Below are 18,683 nucleotides of genomic sequence, written 5' to 3' on the forward strand. Positions count from 1 at the left end.
CCTCAATTGTAAGAATAAAGTGAGTAGAACAGGGGGTTAAGCACACAGCTTTGCAGTATACCTGTGATGATGGAGATTGTGGAGGAGATGTTTCTGCCAATCTGAACAGATTGGGGTCTACAAGGGAGGAAATCCAGGATCCAATTGCACAAGGAGGTATTGAGGCCAAGGCTGAAGGTTATTGATTAGTTTTGACAGGATGATTGAATTGAATGCCAAGCTGTCGGTGAAGTGCATCCTGATGTATGCATCTTTGTTGTCCAGATGTTCTGAGGTTGAGTGAAGAGGCAATGAAGTGGCATCTGTTGTGGACCTGTTGTGACAGTAGGCAAATTGGACAGGGTCCAACTTGCTTCTCAGACGGGAGTTGATATATTTCATCACCAGCCTCTTAAAGCACTTCATCACAGAGGATAAAATGCGACCGGATTATAGTCATTGAGGCAGGTTCCTAGGCTATTCTTGTGAAATGAAGCCTGCTTGAAGCAGGTGGGTACCTTGGACGGCCGAATTGACAGGTTACAGATATTGGTGAACACTTCAGCCAGTTGATCAGTACCAGTCTTTAGTACTCAACCAGGTACCCCACTAGTTGGATGTTTTTCGTCGATTCACCGTCTTGAGAGATGCTCTTACGTAGTTCGGAGGCTTGCGTGCCTCAGTGACTCGGAGAGTTATATTGGCTGGAGACAGGGCTCCATACTTTGGCTCTTCCTAGGGTCACCCATGCTAAACAGTTCAAAGAGTAGAGGGCAGACAAAGAGTAGTACACCTGTCCTCCAGGTTTAGGCGATCAGTTCAGGGCTAACAACCCTGACTGATAAAATAAAATTGTTACAGTAATAGCAGTGAAGATGCCTTCTGCATCGGAGTGCAATGGTATTCCTGAGTTTCCACCTGGGACTTGCATGACTGACAGTAGTGAAAACTGAGTGGAAGCTACTGACATGATGAAGGAAGCCCTGACCCTGAACACTGCCAGAGGTGGAATTTCAAGCAACACACATAAAAATTGCTGGTGAACACAGCAGGCCAGGCAGCATCTATAGGAAGAGATACAGTAGATATTTCGGAACAAGACCCTTCGTCGGGACTAACTGAGAAAAGAGATAGTAAGAGATTTGAAAGTGGGAGGGGGAGGGGGAGGGGGAGATCTGAAATGATAGGAGAAGACAGGAGGGGGAGGAATGGAGCCAAGAGCTGGACAGTTAATTGGCAAAAGGGATGTGAGAACATCATGGGACAGGAGGCCTAGGGAGAAAGAAAGGGGGAGGGAGGAAGCCCCAGAAGATGGGCAAGTTGTGTAGTGAGAGGGAGAAAAAGAGAGGGAGAGAGATAATTAATAATAATAAATAGTCATTGTCATAGTCATACTTTATTGATCCTGAGGGAAATTGTTTTGCTACAGTTGCACCATAAATAAATAAATAGTAATAAAGTCATAAATAAGTAATATGTAAATTATGCCAGGAAATAAATAGTAATATGTAAATTATGCCAGGAAATAAGTCCAGGACCAGCCTATTGGCTCAGAGTGTCTGACCCTCTAAGGGAGGAGTTGTAAAGTTTGATGGCCACAGGCAGGAATGACTTCCTATGATGCTCTGTGTTGCATCTCGGTGGAATGAGTCTCTGGCTGAATGTACTCCTGTGCCCACCCAGTACATTATGTAGTGGATGGGAGACATTGTCCAAGATGGCATGCAACTTGGACAGCATTCTCTTTTCAGACACCACCGTGAGAGAGTCCAGTTCCATCCCCACAACATCACTGGCCTTACGAATGAGTTTGTTGATTCTGTTGGTGTCTGCTACCCTCAGCCTGCTGCCCCAGCACACAACAGCAAACATGATAGCACTGGCCACCACAGACTCGTAGAACATCCTCAGCATCGTCAGACAGTTGTGAAAGGACAGATGTTAAAATAAATAAATAACGGATGGGGTACAAAGGGGAGCTGGGGCATTAACAGAAGTTAGAGGAGTCAATGTTCATGCCATCAGGTTGGAGGCTATGGAAGTTCTTCATTGCTGCCCTAGTTGCCAGCAGTGTAATGAGCAGTAAGCAAGTAATTGGCCAGAGACTTCTACAAGCTGGCCTGGTTGATGTCCCCACAATGATTAGGTAGACATCAGGTATGCTGTCTCATGACTGTTGATCACGGTGCTCAGCTCTTCCAGTGCCAGCTTGATGAATGTACAGCAGCCCTGCCAGGATGAAAACAGAACAGTTTCTCTGCAGATAGAACAAATGATATGTGGCTGCCAGAAGTCTGAGGTTGGGGGAGCAGGACTGAGAATGAACTTCCATGAGCTAATCACAATGCAAATGTTGCTCCTCCATCATTTTGTACGTTTTGCTCTGCATTCCCAGCATCTGCAGAATCTCTTGTGTATAGCAAACCCTACAGCCTCTGCCTTTACCTGTTGCTATTGTCTGGTCCATAACGTGAATGGTGAACCCCTCAGGCTGGAGTGTTGTGTCTGGAGTTCTGGTGTGAGCCATGTCTCCCTGAAGCAGAGTGCACGACAATCCCTGATATTCCCTAATAACCCTCTGGTACTGCAGGCTTGTTCTGAGGTCTTCAGTTATATTTTCTAGAGACTATACACTAACCAGTAGGATGATAAGGAGGTGGGGGTGCCTTCAGGCCCTGTATTTCAGTTTTACCCGGAGTCCTCTCTGGCACTCATATTTCCTGAGACAACAAAGACTTCCCTTGAACTTCCATCTGCTGCACTCACTCCCTGGGTGGTCTGGAGTCCCAAGTTTGTCCTTCTGAAGATTGTTACTTCCTTCAAGTAAACTGAAACAATGTTATTTACCATGGTTTCCATGGCTGCAGATTTCAGCTGCAGTTCAAAAATGGGAGCATTTGATGATTCCCTTGAGAGATTCATACAAAGGGAGTCGGTCCTCTGCTGTGCCATTTTGGATCAAGGATGTGTGCATAGCCCATTGCTCTATTCTCTCTACACTCATGACAGTGTGGTTAAGCACAGCTCAAATACCATATATAAGTTTGTAGATGACACCACTGTTGGTGGTAAAATCTCAGATGGCAATGAGAAGGTGCTGTATAGGTGTGAAATAGTTCAGTAGTTTGAGTGGTGTCATAATAACCTTGCACTCAGTGTCAGCAAGACCAAGTAGCTGATGGTGGACTTCAAGAAGGAGAAGTTGGGAGAACGAATCTTCATTGAGGGATCAGTAGTGGAAAGGATGTGCAGCTTCAAATCCTGGATGTCAATATCCCGAGGATCTGTCCTGGGGCCAACATATGATGCAGTCAATAAGAAGGCAGCTCTACTTTGTTAGGAGCATGAAGAGATTTAGTACATTACCTAATACTCCTGCAAATTTCTCTCAATGTTTGGTGCAGAGCATTCTAACTGACTGATCACAGCCTGGTAAAGGGGTTCAATGCACAGGATCACAAGAGACTGCAGAGAGCTGTAGACTCAACCAGCTTCACCACAGGGCACAACCCTCCCTGATACAATGGATATCTTCAAGTGGCAGTGCCCCAAGAAGATGGCATCCATATTAAGGGCCCTGGCCACCCAGGACATGCCTTCTTCTTGTTACTCCGATCGGGGAGGAGGTCCAGAATGCTGAAGGTGCACAGTCAACAATCCTGAAACAGCTTTTTTCCCTCCATCATCAGCTCCCCAACCTGCCCAGGAACTTTTGAATCCTGCCTCACAATTTTGCTCCCTTTTTTGCAAAGTACGGTATATTTTTATTGTAAATAAGGTAGTTTTTTGCATTGCACTGTACTGCCGCTGCTGCAAAACAACCAAATTCACAATAGTAATAGTAAAACTAATTGTGATTCTACAACATCACTATTCAGGAAAGGAGAGGGGAGAATGGATTGGTGTCTTTAATAGCTATTACATTGGACATAGAACATTATAGAATAGGAACAGGCCCTTTGGGACACAATGTCTGTACTGAACATGATGCCAACTTAATCTAAATCTCTTCTTGTACATGATTCATATCCCTCCTTTCCCTGCATATGCATGTGCCTGCTTAAAAGCCTCTTAAACAAAACTGTAATAGTCACTTCCACCACTACTCCAGCCAGCCCTGTCCAGGTACCTACCATTCTCTGTCGGGCATTGCCCTGCACATCCCCTTTAAACTTCTCCCCTTCACCTTAAATGCAAGTCCAGTATGTCAAGTATTAGAGGATATTTCGACCTGAGGAAAAGATATTAACTGTTTACTCTATCTATACCTCCCGTAATTTTATGAACATCTATTAGTTCTCCCTCAGCCTCCAAAATCGTGAAGAAAATAACCTGAGTTGGTTCCAGCCTCTCCTCATAGCTCATACCCTCCAATCCAGGCAGTATCCTGAAACCTCTTCTTTACTCTCTTCAAAGCCACCACATCCTTCCTGTAATGGGGTGACCAGAATTGCACACACTACCCCGTGTGGCCTATCCAAAGTTTTATATAGTGGCAACGTAGTTTCCTGATTCTAATAATCAACACCCTGACAAATAAGAACAAGCATTCCATATGCTTTCTTCACTAACATTTCTTTTTGCGTGGCCACTTTCAGAGAGCTATGGACTTGAACCCTAAGATCTTCCTGCACATGAATGCTGTCGAGGGTCCTACCACTTACTATGTGCATTAATTTAACATTTGAGTTCTTTTAAGTGCAACAGCTTACACTTGCTGAATTAATCTCAAATACTGGCAAATGAAATAGAGTATAAAAGAAGGGATGTCATGTTGTAGGTATGAAAATCTTTGGTGAGGTCATAACTAGGGTTCTCAGTACACTTTTGGTTTCTGCAGTGTTGATACGTGTAATGTACCTTTACTAGGGAGTACTCTAGTTGATCTGATTTGAACATATATTGGAATACAAGTGTTTGACTGAGCCTTCAACTGAGTATAGTCTGTGTTAGCTCCATGTCTGTTTGATTGCCTAAGATTAGAACGTAGAAGGTTGAGGGGGGACTTGACAGAGGTATTTAAAATTGTGAGGGGGATAGATAGAGTTGACATGGATAGGCTTTTTCCATTGAGAGTGGGGGAGATTCAAACAAGAGGACATGCGTTGAGAGTTAAAGGGCACAAGTTTAGGGTTAACATGAGGGGGAACTTCTTTACTCAGAGAGTGGTAACTGTGTGGAACGAGCTTCCAGCAGAAGTGGTTGAGGCAGGTTCGATGTTGTCATTTAAAGTTAAACTGGACAGATATATGGACAGGAAAGGAATGGAGGGTTGTGGGCTGAGTGCAGATCGATGGGACTAGTCATAGTCATACTTTATTGATCCCGGGGAAATTGGTTTTCGTTACAGTTGCACCATAAATAATAAATAGTAATAGAACCATAAATAGTTAAATAGTAATATGTAAATCATGTCGGTAAATTATGAGAAAAGTCCAGGAACAGCCTATCGGCTCAGGGTGTCTGACCCTCCAAGGGAGGAGTTGTAAAGTTTGATGGCCACAGGCAGGAATGACTTCCTATGACGCTTTGTGCTGCATCTCGGAAGAATGAGTCTCTGGCTGAATGTACTCCTGTGCCCACCCAGTACATTATGTAGTGGATGGGAGACATTGACCAAGATGACATACAACTTGGTCAGCATCCTCTTTTCAGACACCACCCTGAGAGAGTCCAGTTCCATCCCCACAACATCACTGGCCTTACGAATGAGTTTGTTGATTCTGTTGGTGTCTGCTACCCTCAGCCTGCTGCCCCAGCACACAACAGCAAACATGATAGCACTGGCCACCACAGACTCGTAGAACATCCTCAGCATCATCCGGCAGATGCTAAAGGACCTCAGTCTCCTCAGGAAATAGAGAAGGCTCTGACCCTTCTTGTAGACAGCATCAGTGTTCTTAGACCAGTCCAGTTTATTGTCAATTCGTATCCCCAGGTACTTGTAATCCTCCACCATGTCCACACTGACCCCCTGGATGGAAACAGAGGTCACCGGTACCTTAGCTCTCCTCAGGTCTACCACCAGCTCCTTAGTCTTTTTCACATTAAGCTGCAGATAATTCTGCTCACACCATGTGACAAAGTTTCCTACCGTAGCCCTGTACTCGCCTCATCTCCCTTGCTGATGCATCCAACTATGGCAGAGTCATCCGAAAACTTCTGAAGATGACAAGACTCTGTGCAATAGTTGAAGTCCGAGGTGCAAATGGTGAAGAGAAAAGGAGACAAGACAGTCCCCTGTGGAGCCCCAGTGCTGCTGATCACTCCGTCGGACACACAGTGTTGCAAGCACACTAGGTGAGAGTAAGACTTCGGCATGGACTAGATGGGCCGAGATGGCCTGTTTCCGTGCTGTAATTGTTATATGGTTATATGGTTATTAAAGTAACATCATGGAGAACCAAGGTCCCTCCACTGGAAATGAAGAAGGGATGTTTCTGCTTATGAGAATAGCAGGACAGCAATGTAGTGGCTGGAGTCTTCTGAACCGGAGCACACGTGGAGATGATAATATGCAGCGGATGTTTTGAATATAATGGGAAACTCTAGAAGGATGAATGGCTTTAGACATTCATTTTGCACATGGATCTTGGAAATGCTTCTTAAGGATGACAACATTGTCAAGCTTCTTAGTGAAACTGAAGAAGCAAGAGGAAAGCAAGACAATTTTGCTGCTGTCAAGGAGACTGCGGACATATGAAACTCTAGTGACTCTGCTGGCTCCATGAAGTATTATTGACGTATCTAACATGCAAGGGATATTTCATTCCAGCTTCAAAGTCTTTTGAGAGTTATAGTGGAACTGAGGACAACAGAAGATAGTTAAGAAATATATAGTCATGCAAAAGGCACTGGGGACAAGGTATAACTTTTAGATTTTCTGAGATTGCTTGGTGTTGATAGAATCCATTGAGACTATTGAAGACAGTGCATATAATATTAGAGGGAACATGCAGATTTGACACCAGGATGCAGATGGGACTTAATAGTGCGAGGCACTTCCAAGCAGTGCACTTTTCTAGGGTATGAGGACTGAGCAGGTGAAAAAGGACACTGCTGGCTGCATATTCTTTCCCAACGGTGCTGGGTCATGGGGTTACAAGAATAATCATAAGTGGGAAACTTTTAGGTGATGAGGTTCCTGAAAAGTGTGTAAAGTTGACATTGCCAACATGGGTTGCAGACAGAATGGGGTGCCCAACAGAGCAGACAAGAATCAACAGCATATTCTCCATCATGGAACAGGGCCCAGAGCGCTACAGAGAGCTACAAGGTCATTGTCACAACCAATGGTTGTCATGTGCAGATGAGATTCAATATTGGTGCAGATCACTTGATGGTTGTTGTGACACTTACCGCCAGCCCAACAGTGCCACTCTATTAGTAAACTGCTATTCTGTGGGAATAGTCAGGGGAAGTTTTGCAGGTCATCATCTTCGTGCCTGCTTTGAAGATTCGGTGAAGGCTTGCTCAGTGTGTCAAGACCTCAAGGAAGAGTCACCTACTACTTTCATACAAACACTGAAGTTCATCCCTTCAACGTGGTGTATATTTATTTTCTTTTTCAGTTGGAAAAGGAATACTTCCTCCTTTTGCTCAAATGTCAGTCAGGGAGCTTGGAGTTCTCGTTCGGGTCATGCAGCTCTGTAGAAGGGACCATACAGGTTTGCGGTCAGTTTGTGCTACCCAGAATTCGCTTTCAGAACTGGGTTCATGGTTTGCACTTTCTTCCCCTCCACTATGAACACTCCATTATATTCAACAACTGAAGGAGAGGCTGGCTGGAGGAAAAATGAGGAGACAGCTGCTGGAGAAATGGTTCATGCAGTTCACGTTTGTATGTTTCTCCCTATATACCAGCCTAACCCTCATTCCTCACATGATCTCTGCTGTCTGAAATGCTAAAGAGGTAAGAACTGGGGGACACAGTGAATTTCGAAAGACTGTAGAGGCAAAGAGATCATTAGAGACATGTTTGGGTAGGTGGTATACTGAGAGTATTTGAATTCATACCAACGTGTTGGCAAGTTAAAAGGATGTGGTGGAGATATTATGGAGGCATAATTATACAAATATTATACAATTAAATTGAGTAGCAGCGAAAAGGACATGGAGATTAGATAGTACATGCATATGACCTTCGTGGTGATTATGAACATGAGGCATAGGAGAAACAAAGATTCAAGGTACATTGCAAATACTAACATCCAACATTTGCTGGGGGTATGTAAGACCCATAGCAAGATGGAAGCTATACAACTTGAAGGATGGTCCATGGAAATTACAGGAAACTTGAGCTGATACTTGAGAGATGAGAAACAGACCTCTTCTCTCAGAAGACTGAAATCTTTAGCATTCTGTGTAGACCATAAGACCTTAAGAGTAGAATTAGGCCTTTTGGCCCATCGAGGCTGTTCTGCCATTTTATCATGGCTGATCCAATTTTCCTCTTAGCCCTAATCTCCTGCATTCTCCCCGTATCCCTTCATACCCTGCCCAATCAAGAATTTATCAACCTCTGCCTTAAATATACATAAACCCTTGGTCTCCACAGATGCCTGTGGCAAAGAATTCCACAGATTCATCACTCTCCAAAGAAATTCCTCCCCGTCTCTGCTCTAAAAAGGCACCCTTCTATTCTGAGACTGTCAACTGGTCTTAGAGTCTCCCACCATAGGAAACATCCAGTCCACATCCACTCTATCAAGGCTTTTCACCATTTGAGAGGTTTCAATGAGGTAACAACTCCATCTTCGGAACTGTAGTGAATACGGGCCCAAAGCCATCAATCACTCTTCATACAACAAGCTATTCAAGATATAGAAGCTGTAGCTGAATGCACTTCTTGCAATTGTGGTCGTCAGGGATCCTGGAGGCCTCCCTGCCTTTCCACATCCCACAAGAGGAGCATTTCACTACTCTACCTAGCATCTCTACTGTCCTAGCTGAGCAGATATAAAAAGGAAAAATCTTGAGCTTTTCTTTCCTTTGCTTTCTCTGAGTGAAGCCTCTCTTTGTTGAAGCCTCGAAGAGCTAAAACCCTAAGATTGCCACTCTGACTATAGCTGCTGCATTTTCCCCTGCCTTCCTTTAATTTTATTATTTATTCTTTATCCCAGGGGAATCTGATTCATTGAATATACATATGGCAAAAATACAGTAGATTTTTGGAATAGAAGGATCAGACAAGAAAGTGAAGTTGATACTAACAGTCCAACACCAACACAATGTAATTAAATTACAGTGCTAGCTGGGGATTGTAGACTATACTTGCTCCTATTTATTTCGTTCTTAGTAGATACATACAGCACTATGAAGGGATAAACTATTTGTGAGGAGAGACGAAGCAATGAGTCAAAATTATCAGGTGATTATGTTGTTAAGATTTTTGATTACCTCAAAGGTTATTTTACCTTAATGGAGTTATTCAGATGAATACTATTGGTGCATTTAAAGAGTTCGATTTTCTTCATTAAAGAGATTAAGAAGCAATATAGACCAAATGGGGTGAATGGCAAATGTAATTGTTTAAGGGTAGCAGTAGGAAAAGAAATTTGTGTGCAAGTGTGAATGAGAATAAATCAGCTGCACCCTGGATGGTGTAATTTCCAATTTCACCACTGCCCCTTCACAAAGGTCTTTACTATTGCATTTTGGGTGACTGGCACATTTCCAGAAATGATTCACTCTGAGGTCAAATCTCCTGGGTTTAGAGCTGCAAGAGGCAATTCTGGAAGAACACTTGCAGCTTTCTAACAGCCATCAGAGGGGCCCACTGTCGGAGAGCAATAGGGCAGGACAAGGCACAACAATGGCAGACACCATGGGATAAACAGCAACGATTGGATTGAAGTTGTACATGTTGTGTTTGGTATTATTATTTAGTTACTATGGCCAAGTAGACACTGTTGATCACATCAGAATAAAGGTTGTGGGCACGTGGCCAAGTGGTTAAGGCACTGGACTAGCGACCTGAAGGTTGTGAGTTCGAGCCCCAGCTGAGGCAACGTGTCTTGTGTCCTTGAGCAAAGCACTTAATCACACATTGCTCTGTGACGACACTAGTACCAAGCTGTATGGGTCCTAATGCCCTTCCCTTGGACAACGTTGGTGTTGTGGAGAGGGGAGACTTGCAGCATGTGCAACTGCTGGTCTTCCATACAACCTTGCCCAGGCCTGCGCCCTGGAGAGTGAAGACTTTCCAGGCTCAGTTCCATGGTCTCGCAAGACTAACGGATGCCTTTATAAAGGTTGAAACAGAATTCAACTGGTGATTGCTTGTCAGGCAAGTTGCCTCTGACAACCAAGCTATAAAGGTGTTCCTGACATAGGCCCTTCTCTTCTTCCCTTCATTTTCAATTACTGGTGAGGGTTCATGCAATAGATTACCATAAATTTGGAGACCCCCTCTATAGCTTACTGCAGGCTGTGTCGGGAAAATCCCATGATGCAGAAGCATGTTTAGAATTTTCCAGTCATCTGTTTGATCAGGCTTTAGGTGGTAGGATGCCATTTGTTTAGGATTTGTTCTATTCCTGGAACTCAGGTTCCAGGCAGTAATCAAGAGCTGATAGTCCTGGACTATCATTAGGCCTACCTTGGTCTAGCAAGGGAGTCAGGTAAAAGGTGAAAGGATGGCTTTTAGTAGCCACCATTGACCAAGGGAAGAAAGAGTAAGGGAGGGGGAGGAGCATGAACTGGCAGGTTGATAGGTGAATCCAGGTGAGGGGAGGAAGAAAGATTTTTTTCCCAATTCCAATTAAAGGTCTTGGCCCAAAATATGGGCTGTTCATTTCCCTCCATAGATGCTGCCTGTCCTGCTGAGTTCCTCCGACACTTTGTGCATGTTGCTTCAGACTTCCAAATTCTGCAGTTTCACTTGTATTTCTCTTTGCTATATTCTCTCTACAATGCTGCATATGTAAACGTCTCCTGTGTCCACGTGTCTTGGAGGAATAGTGTTCAGCTGAAACTTGAAATCAACACACACTTCCTTCTGCAAAGCAAATTAACATAGACTATCCAAATTGGCACTGCCTAGGAAGGAAAAAAAATCATAACTTATTCCAACCAGCCTCTACAAATTAATCAGCAATAAACCTGCAAATAATTGATAGTCCCTTTAGCAGCTCAGTGTAGTTTCCATCCTACTGCTAAACATCTGTTCCTCTTAATGAATTGAACATGTAATATAGGCTCTACCACTGAGATCCCAATTAGCACTGCTAACATCACAATGATAGCATAATATGCTGAACAGCCCTCCAGACACTAAACTACCAATCAACCACTATTTTCTGCGACTGACCCAATTTTTAATCCTACTTACCACTTTCACTTGGATCCTGTAAGCCTTAGCAATTCTGATCACATTCCCATGTGAGACCTTTGTCAATTACTTGGTAAAAAGAACTATTGCATCAATTTATCTATGTTCCTTGTTGCTACCACAAAATACTGACTTTAAGTTAGTCACCGCATTTATTCACATTTATTAAAAAGTTGCAGATTGTCCAGCATTTACCTGTGTGCTTCTAAAACGATGAGTTACATTGTCACACAAATACTTTTTTTTCAAATATTAACTTACATTATATATACTGTGCTGTAATTTCTTGATCTGTTCATTTTTCTCTTTTTAACCAATGTTACTGTGTTAACATTTTTTTAGTCTTCCGGCACCACATATAGAGAGATTTGGAAACTGATGATCTGGGCCTCCACTGTTTCCTACTTTACTTCTTTTAACAGTCAAGAATGTATTTTATCTGGGTCAGGTGATTTATCTACTTATAAAGAACTTGTTCCCCTTATTACTTATTTGCAATTCTAATCATAGTCAACCTTACATTTTGCTGCATCAATCTAACCATCAGCCCATAACCCTCCATTCCTTTCCTGTCCATATAGCTATCCAAGTTGACTTTAAATGACAATATCGAACCTGCCTCTACCACTTCTGCTGGAAGCTCATTCCACACAGCTACCACTCTCTGAGTAAAGAAGTTCCCCCCTCATGTTACCCCTAAACTTTTGCCCCCTAACTCTCAACTCATGTCCTCTTGTTTGAATCTCCCCTACTCTCAATGGAAAAATCTTATCCACGTCAACTCTATCTATCCCCCTCATAATTTTAAATACCTCTATTAAGTCCCCCCCTCAACCTTCTATGCTCCAAAGAATAAAGACACAACTTGTTCAACCTTTCTCTGTAACTTAGGTGCTGAAATCCAGGTAACATTCTAGTAAATCTTCTCTGTACTCTCTCTATTTTGTTGACATCTTTCCTATAATTTGGTGACCAGAACTGTACACATACTCCAAATTTGGCCTTACCAATGCCTTGTACAATTTTAGCATTACATCCCAACTCCTATATTCAATGTTCTGACTTATAAAAGCCAGCATACCAAAAGCTTTCTTCACCACTCTATCCACATGAGATTCCACCTTCAGGAAAGTATGCACCATTATTCCTAGATCCGTCTGTTCTACTGCATTCTTCAATGTCCTACCATTTACCATGTATGTCCTATTTTGATTAGTCCTACCAAAATGTAGCACCTCACATTTATCAGCATTAAACTCCATCTGCCATCTTTCAGCCCACTCTTTTAACTGGCCTAAATCTCTCTGCAAGCTTTGAAAACCTACTTCATTATCCACAACACCACCTACCTTAGTATCATCTGCATATTTACTAATCCAATTTACCACCCCATCATCCAGATCATTAATGTATATGACAAACAACTTTGGACCCAGTACAGGTCCCTGAGGCACACCACAAGTAACTGGCCTCCAATCTGACAGACAGTTATCCACCACTACTCTCTGGTGTCTCCCATCCAGCCACTGTTGAATCCATTTTACTACTTCAATATTAATACCTAACGATTGAATCTTCCTAACTAACCTCACATCCATATTTTCCATTTCCAGACACATTTTCTACAGACCCTACATTTTCCTTTGAGATTTTCTTGCCTTTTTATATAATCCTCATTGCCAAAACTATTGGACTTTGTATTTGTTTTTGCATTATTGAAAAAGGATGGTCTTGCTAGTACTGGAAATTAGTGAAAAGAACTGACATGATTACACCCAGCTGTGAAAGACTGACACTGATATAACCTGTATTTGAAGGAGGAGCTATCATGTTGGTGACATTGGCCTGGTTGGTGAGATAGCAGTCAGTTGGACAGGAACACTTTTAAAGGGAACACAAGATGACTCTTTATCCTATACGCCAACATGACTGAAAATGTTCATTTGTGGTTTGTGGATAATAATAGACATCAATGAAAAAAACAATCTAAAGACAAATTTGAACCAGTATGTGAGATAAGCAATCTCTTAAAATTTTTAAAAGTTTGATTGCCTGAGTGCTTATGTGAGACATTCTCTTAAACTAAAAGTGTTTTGACAGCTAATAGAACTAGTAAGCCTGGAAGTATAGTTCTGTTATCTGGGGACAGTTCTTGCTATTTTCAGCAAGCACAATCAATAATTCAAAGGTCCAATAATTTAATCACTGTGCTACACATCCACAGACTCAGCAGAATATACAGTACATCCAATCATGATATCCATTTTTAATAACATATATGTACTGTTTGTTGCAGCGCTTTCTGGGGGAACTAGTCTCTGTGATTATGTATTATGTTAGAGAGTTGTTGGCCCTCTCAAAATAAATCTGTAAAAGATTAGTTGCACAGACTTAATACAAGGTTGCATTTAATATTTCAAAGAATGGAGACAGCACTGAAAATTATATTTTTATTTTATGAGTAATTACAGAAACAATTTGGTCTTGTAGTGCTCCAAATATTTTTAATTGTGATTTTAAAATTTGTGCAAAGATTCCTAAGTCATAAAAATAATCCAGTTCTATTTTTGATGCAGCATTTCATCTACACTCTATATGGTACTCCCTGTTTACATTGAAGGAATAATAATAACTGCTTGATTAAATTTTGTCTTCAATTAGGTATTTCAAATTTAAATCAGTATATGAAATTAATCAGTCAGCTCATTATATATGTTTCACTTTCTCAATGGTGCAATATAGAGTGTCAGAAACATTAAGGAAAATATATACTCTTTAAAAAAACTCTTGCAATGCTTCAAAAATAAGAACACTGTGTAAGGATCCAGATGCTTGGATTGACTATTATCTAGTAATTATGAAATATTATCTACAAATTTCTGGAAATCCATTTTCCGTACTGGAAGTTGGTGAAGTAGTCACCTGTCTTGCACGAATGCAGCAGATGCAGAAAGCCCTTGAGTTTACTGACCAATAGTGCTAAAGACCTTTGGAAAATGCAATTCTGATTTTCCCTTTGGTGTATTGGATGCAAACACCACAGGAAAATGTGCAAAGATGATTTCAGCAGTGTATCTGTGAATGCTTGTGATTAAATCATACACATTGTATGTGGATGACTGATTTAAGGCTCCACTGGAATTTATTTAATTAGCTAATCTGTATTCAGAGCTTCAATGTTTAGATTCAATTTTTATTTCAAATGAATCTTTCCTTTGACTTCAGCCATTTTACGTATCTTCTCTGTGTTTACCTTGACAAAATGGAAAATTTAAGCGAATTTAACTTGTAACAGCAAAATGCTGAGGTCAATCACTTACATAAAATGTGCCATTCATGTTACAATTACCCAGGCTCATTTGTGTTTAAGTGCTTTCTCATCTCTTATTCACGGATTAAGCAGAATAATATTTCAGAAAGTCTCCTTTATTAAACATTAAAATTAGCATCAACAGGAAATAATTTGTCCACATTTGTTCTTGCAATCTTCCCCCTCCCCCACTTTCCCTCATCTTCCTGTATCAAAATTACTTAGTCAGTCAAATTCATGATTAAGCAATCTGCACATTGTCCTTTCCGGCCAACTTTATCTACAAGGTGCTAAAAGCTCCAGTATTGATTAACATTCAAACTATAATCTGTAAATACATCAAAGTTATAGCTAACTGCATCCCCTGTAACCTTTTGTATAAATTCAGTTTAGTTAACATAAAGATAGGTAATTAAGTTCAAGTAGACTTAATCAGTCTGGGGAACTGATAGAGCTTGGCCTTTGGGATCGTCAAAGCGATCATTTGTTGTCAAGTGCATGATCATGTGTATGCCATAGGTCAGAATGCACAAAAGAATCAGCGATGTCACCAGGGCCATCCAAATTGCATTAGTAAAGAATGAAGTGCAGTCACTTGCATAAGCAAATATGTTGTTCTTCACATTGAAACCCTGAATCTGTTGAGGCAAGAAAAGAGAAAAAGTACAATTAATCAAGACTAAACTAAGTTTATGAAGAAGTCACTTTTGGTTTGAACAGAGCATTACAACAATGCTTGCCTGTGTCTTTTATAAATGGGTTTGGAATCTTAATTCAAGAGATAAAGCATAAAATTAGTTTCTAGGTGAGACATTCATCTTATATTGCACACTCAGATCCAATGACATAGTAACAATTGACAGTTAACAGGGACCAATCAATGTCATTAATATGCCATTCACTTTAGACAGAAACAATTTGTGCTACCTTTGCTATTGGTGTCTGTGCCATAATTAAGATGTTTACATACCAATGCCAAATGTGATTACCATTTTGCTTGTGCTGACCAATGTTAATTAAGGAAAGTAACAGTTGTGAGCTGGTCTATCATAGACTTAGTTGAAATGATCCTCTTTCAATTTTGATATTTTGAAATGAGCTTTGATTCAGTGGGTGCCAGATAATAGTGGGTTCAAATCTTATTCTAGAGACACAAGCACACAATTAAGGCCAACATCTCATTATTGGGAGTACAATTTGCTGTGGCTCTATTGCCATGCCAAACGATGTAAAAGACTCTTTTGGTACTATTCCAACACTCATTTGCCAAACAAGATCACAAAGAAACAAAACACCTAGCTTTTCACATCATGCTACTAGTGGGAGCAACTCTGAATAATTGACTGATGTATTTTCCAACATTACAATGCTAATTACTTTTCATTAGGTACCTGTGAAATGCTTTGAGACATCCTGGGTTATTAATCAAGTTAAATTATGAAGAGGTACTTCAACTTTTCTCAATCTGAAGAAGCTAACTGCAGACAGATGCCCGCAAGGTATGCAGTTTACTCGTGTGTAAGAGTGATCTTTCTTCCATTCCTGCTCCACAGTGGAAGTGTAATGGCAGCTTCTGTTCATATTATTGTGAAAACATCAGTAAAACATCAAGAGGTACATGATTTCATCTTTCATTGAAGCTGAATGATATCATCATGTAGGACAACTTCTTCACAGTTTCATAAGGAAACAAAGGTACTGAATGCTGAACTCCAATCTGTTTAGTTACTGGTAGAAAAATAACCTGATCTCAACTGCTTTTTTATTTCAGATAAAATCAAAACATGAAAAATGTAAAACATAGAAGCAGAAGTAGACCATTCATCTCCTTGGTCTGCTCTGCCTATCTTAACCACTGTGTCACTTTCTACCAGCAATCTCTTATCCTTTGATTTACTTGGTATCAAAAAACCTATTATATCTTTTATGAAACAACACACATCAAAGTTTGCTGGTGAGCACAAAAGGCCAGGCAGCATCTCTAGGAAGAGGTACCGTCGACATTTCAGGCCGAGACCCTTCGTCAGGACTAACTGAAGGAAGAGCCAGTAAGAGAATTGAAAGTGGGAGGGGGAGGGGGAGATCCAAAATGATAGGAGAAGACAGGAGGGGGAGGGCCCTCCCACTCCCACTCCTGTCTTCCCCTATCATTTTGGATGGCTCTTTAAAATCTTTAACCTCTCGCTTCAGCGGTCTGAGGTACCCAACTGCTTCAAACAGGCTGCAATTATACAGGGGCCTAAGAAGAACCTGATAATCTGCCTTCTGACTATCGTCTAGTAGCACTTACATCCACTGTGATGAAATGCTTTGAGAGGTTAGTGATAAAAAAAAGATAACAATTCCGGCATGAAAAGTGACTTGGCTGCACTCTAATTTGCCTACCATCACAACAGGTCAAGAGCAGATGCCATTTCATTGGCTTGTCCACTCAATCCTAGAATATCTGTACAGTGATGATGCATGCATCAGGATGCTCTTCATTGTCTACAGCTCAGCATTCAGTCCTATCATCACCTCAGAACTAATCACAAGCTTCAAGTACTAGGCCGCAATACCTGCTAGTGCAACTGGATCCTCACTTCCTCACTTGCAGACCCCAGTCATTTCGGATTGGCAACAACACCTCCTCCACAATCTCCCTCAGTACAGGTGCACCACAAGGCTGTGTGTTTAGCCCCCTGCTTAACTTGCATTGTACTTATGACTGAGAAGCTAAGCACAGCTCCAATCATATTTACGTTTGCTGACTGCACTACTGCCCACTGGCCGAATCTAGAGTGGTAATGAATCAGCATATAGGAGGGAGTTGAAAACCTGGCTGAGTGGTGCCACAGCAACTTCTCACTCAGTGTCAACAAGACCAAGGAGATGATTATTGACTTTAGGAGGAGGAAACCGGAGGTTGATAAGCCAGTCCTCATTGAGGGATCAGAGGTGGAGAGGGTCAACAAATTTAAATTCCTCAGTGTCATCATTTAAAAGGATCTGCCCTGGGTCCAACACATTATTGTCATTATGAAGAAAGCACAGCAGCACCTCTACTTTCTTAGAAGTTTGCGAAGATTCAGCATGCCATCTAAAACTCTGACAAACCTCTACAGATGTGTGATGGAGAATGTTTTGGCTGGTTGCATCATGGTCTCTTATACCCTTGTATGAAAAAGCCTACAAAAAAGTAGTGGATACTGCCCAGTCCATCACAGTTAAAGCCCTAACCACCATTTTGTACATCTACACAGAGCATTATTACAGGAAAGCAGCATACATCTTCAATGACCCACACCATCCGGGACATGATCCCTTCTCGCTGCCATCAGGATGAAGATACAGGAGCCTCAGGACCTGCACCACCGGGTTCTGGAACAGTTATTACCCCTCAACCATCAGAGTGAAGTTATACTCTCTAAACTCAGCTTCACTCGCCTCATTGCTGAACTGGACTCACTTTCAAGGACTCTTCATCTCATGTTCTCAAAATGTATTGCTTATTTATTATTATTATTATTATTATCATTATTATTATTATTTCTTTTCCCTTTTTTTTTGCACATGTTGTCCCCTCTGTTGGGTGTGGTCTTTCATTGATTCTATGGTATTTCTTCTATTTACTGTGATTGCTTGCAAGAAAATTAATCTCAGGGTTGTATGTGTTGATATATAAATACTGCACTTTGTTAATCAATTTACTTTTAACTTTGGAAAGTGGAAGACCTCTTATTTTCTGTATTCCCAATAGGCCTTTTTGCATACTCCTTACCGTCCACAATGCCACCTGATGCTGTATCATCAGCATATGTGGATAGTTTACACTGATTCCCTCAATCAGAAGCTTGATATAGACTGAACAGCAGGAGTCCCAGCACCAATCTTTGCTGGATTCTTATAATCACAAGTTTCTGAGTCTTAGCTGCAAAGGGTCCCAAATTTGTGGAAAACACCATGCGTGGTCCCAGTACCCAAGAAGGGCCAACTGAAAGTCTTGAATGACCACTGTGCAGTGACCCTGACCTTACACATCATGAAGACCCTAGACAGGCTGGTCCTGACTCACCTCAGACC

The 18,683-nt window shown here is 41.5% G+C and overlaps 1 protein-coding gene across 2 annotated transcripts in view; it reads right to left on the reverse strand.

The window, feature by feature from the left end:
- Positions 1-14,705: 14,705 nt before the first annotated feature.
- The window catches only part of LOC134351670 (V-type proton ATPase subunit S1-like), a 68,543-nt gene continuing 64,565 nt past the window's right edge, over positions 14,706-18,683 (reverse strand). For both annotated transcript variants that reach the window (XM_063058149.1, XM_063058148.1), the window contains one exon: positions 14,706-15,259. In XM_063058149.1, the coding sequence (XP_062914219.1) occupies positions 15,050-15,259 (210 nt within the window). In that variant the 3' untranslated portion in view covers positions 14,706-15,049. The remainder of the gene's footprint in view (positions 15,260-18,683) is intronic.

This window comes from Mobula hypostoma, chromosome 9, assembly GCF_963921235.1.
Source record: "Mobula hypostoma chromosome 9, sMobHyp1.1, whole genome shotgun sequence".
Classification (NCBI taxonomy): Eukaryota; Metazoa; Chordata; class Chondrichthyes; order Myliobatiformes; family Myliobatidae; genus Mobula; species Mobula hypostoma.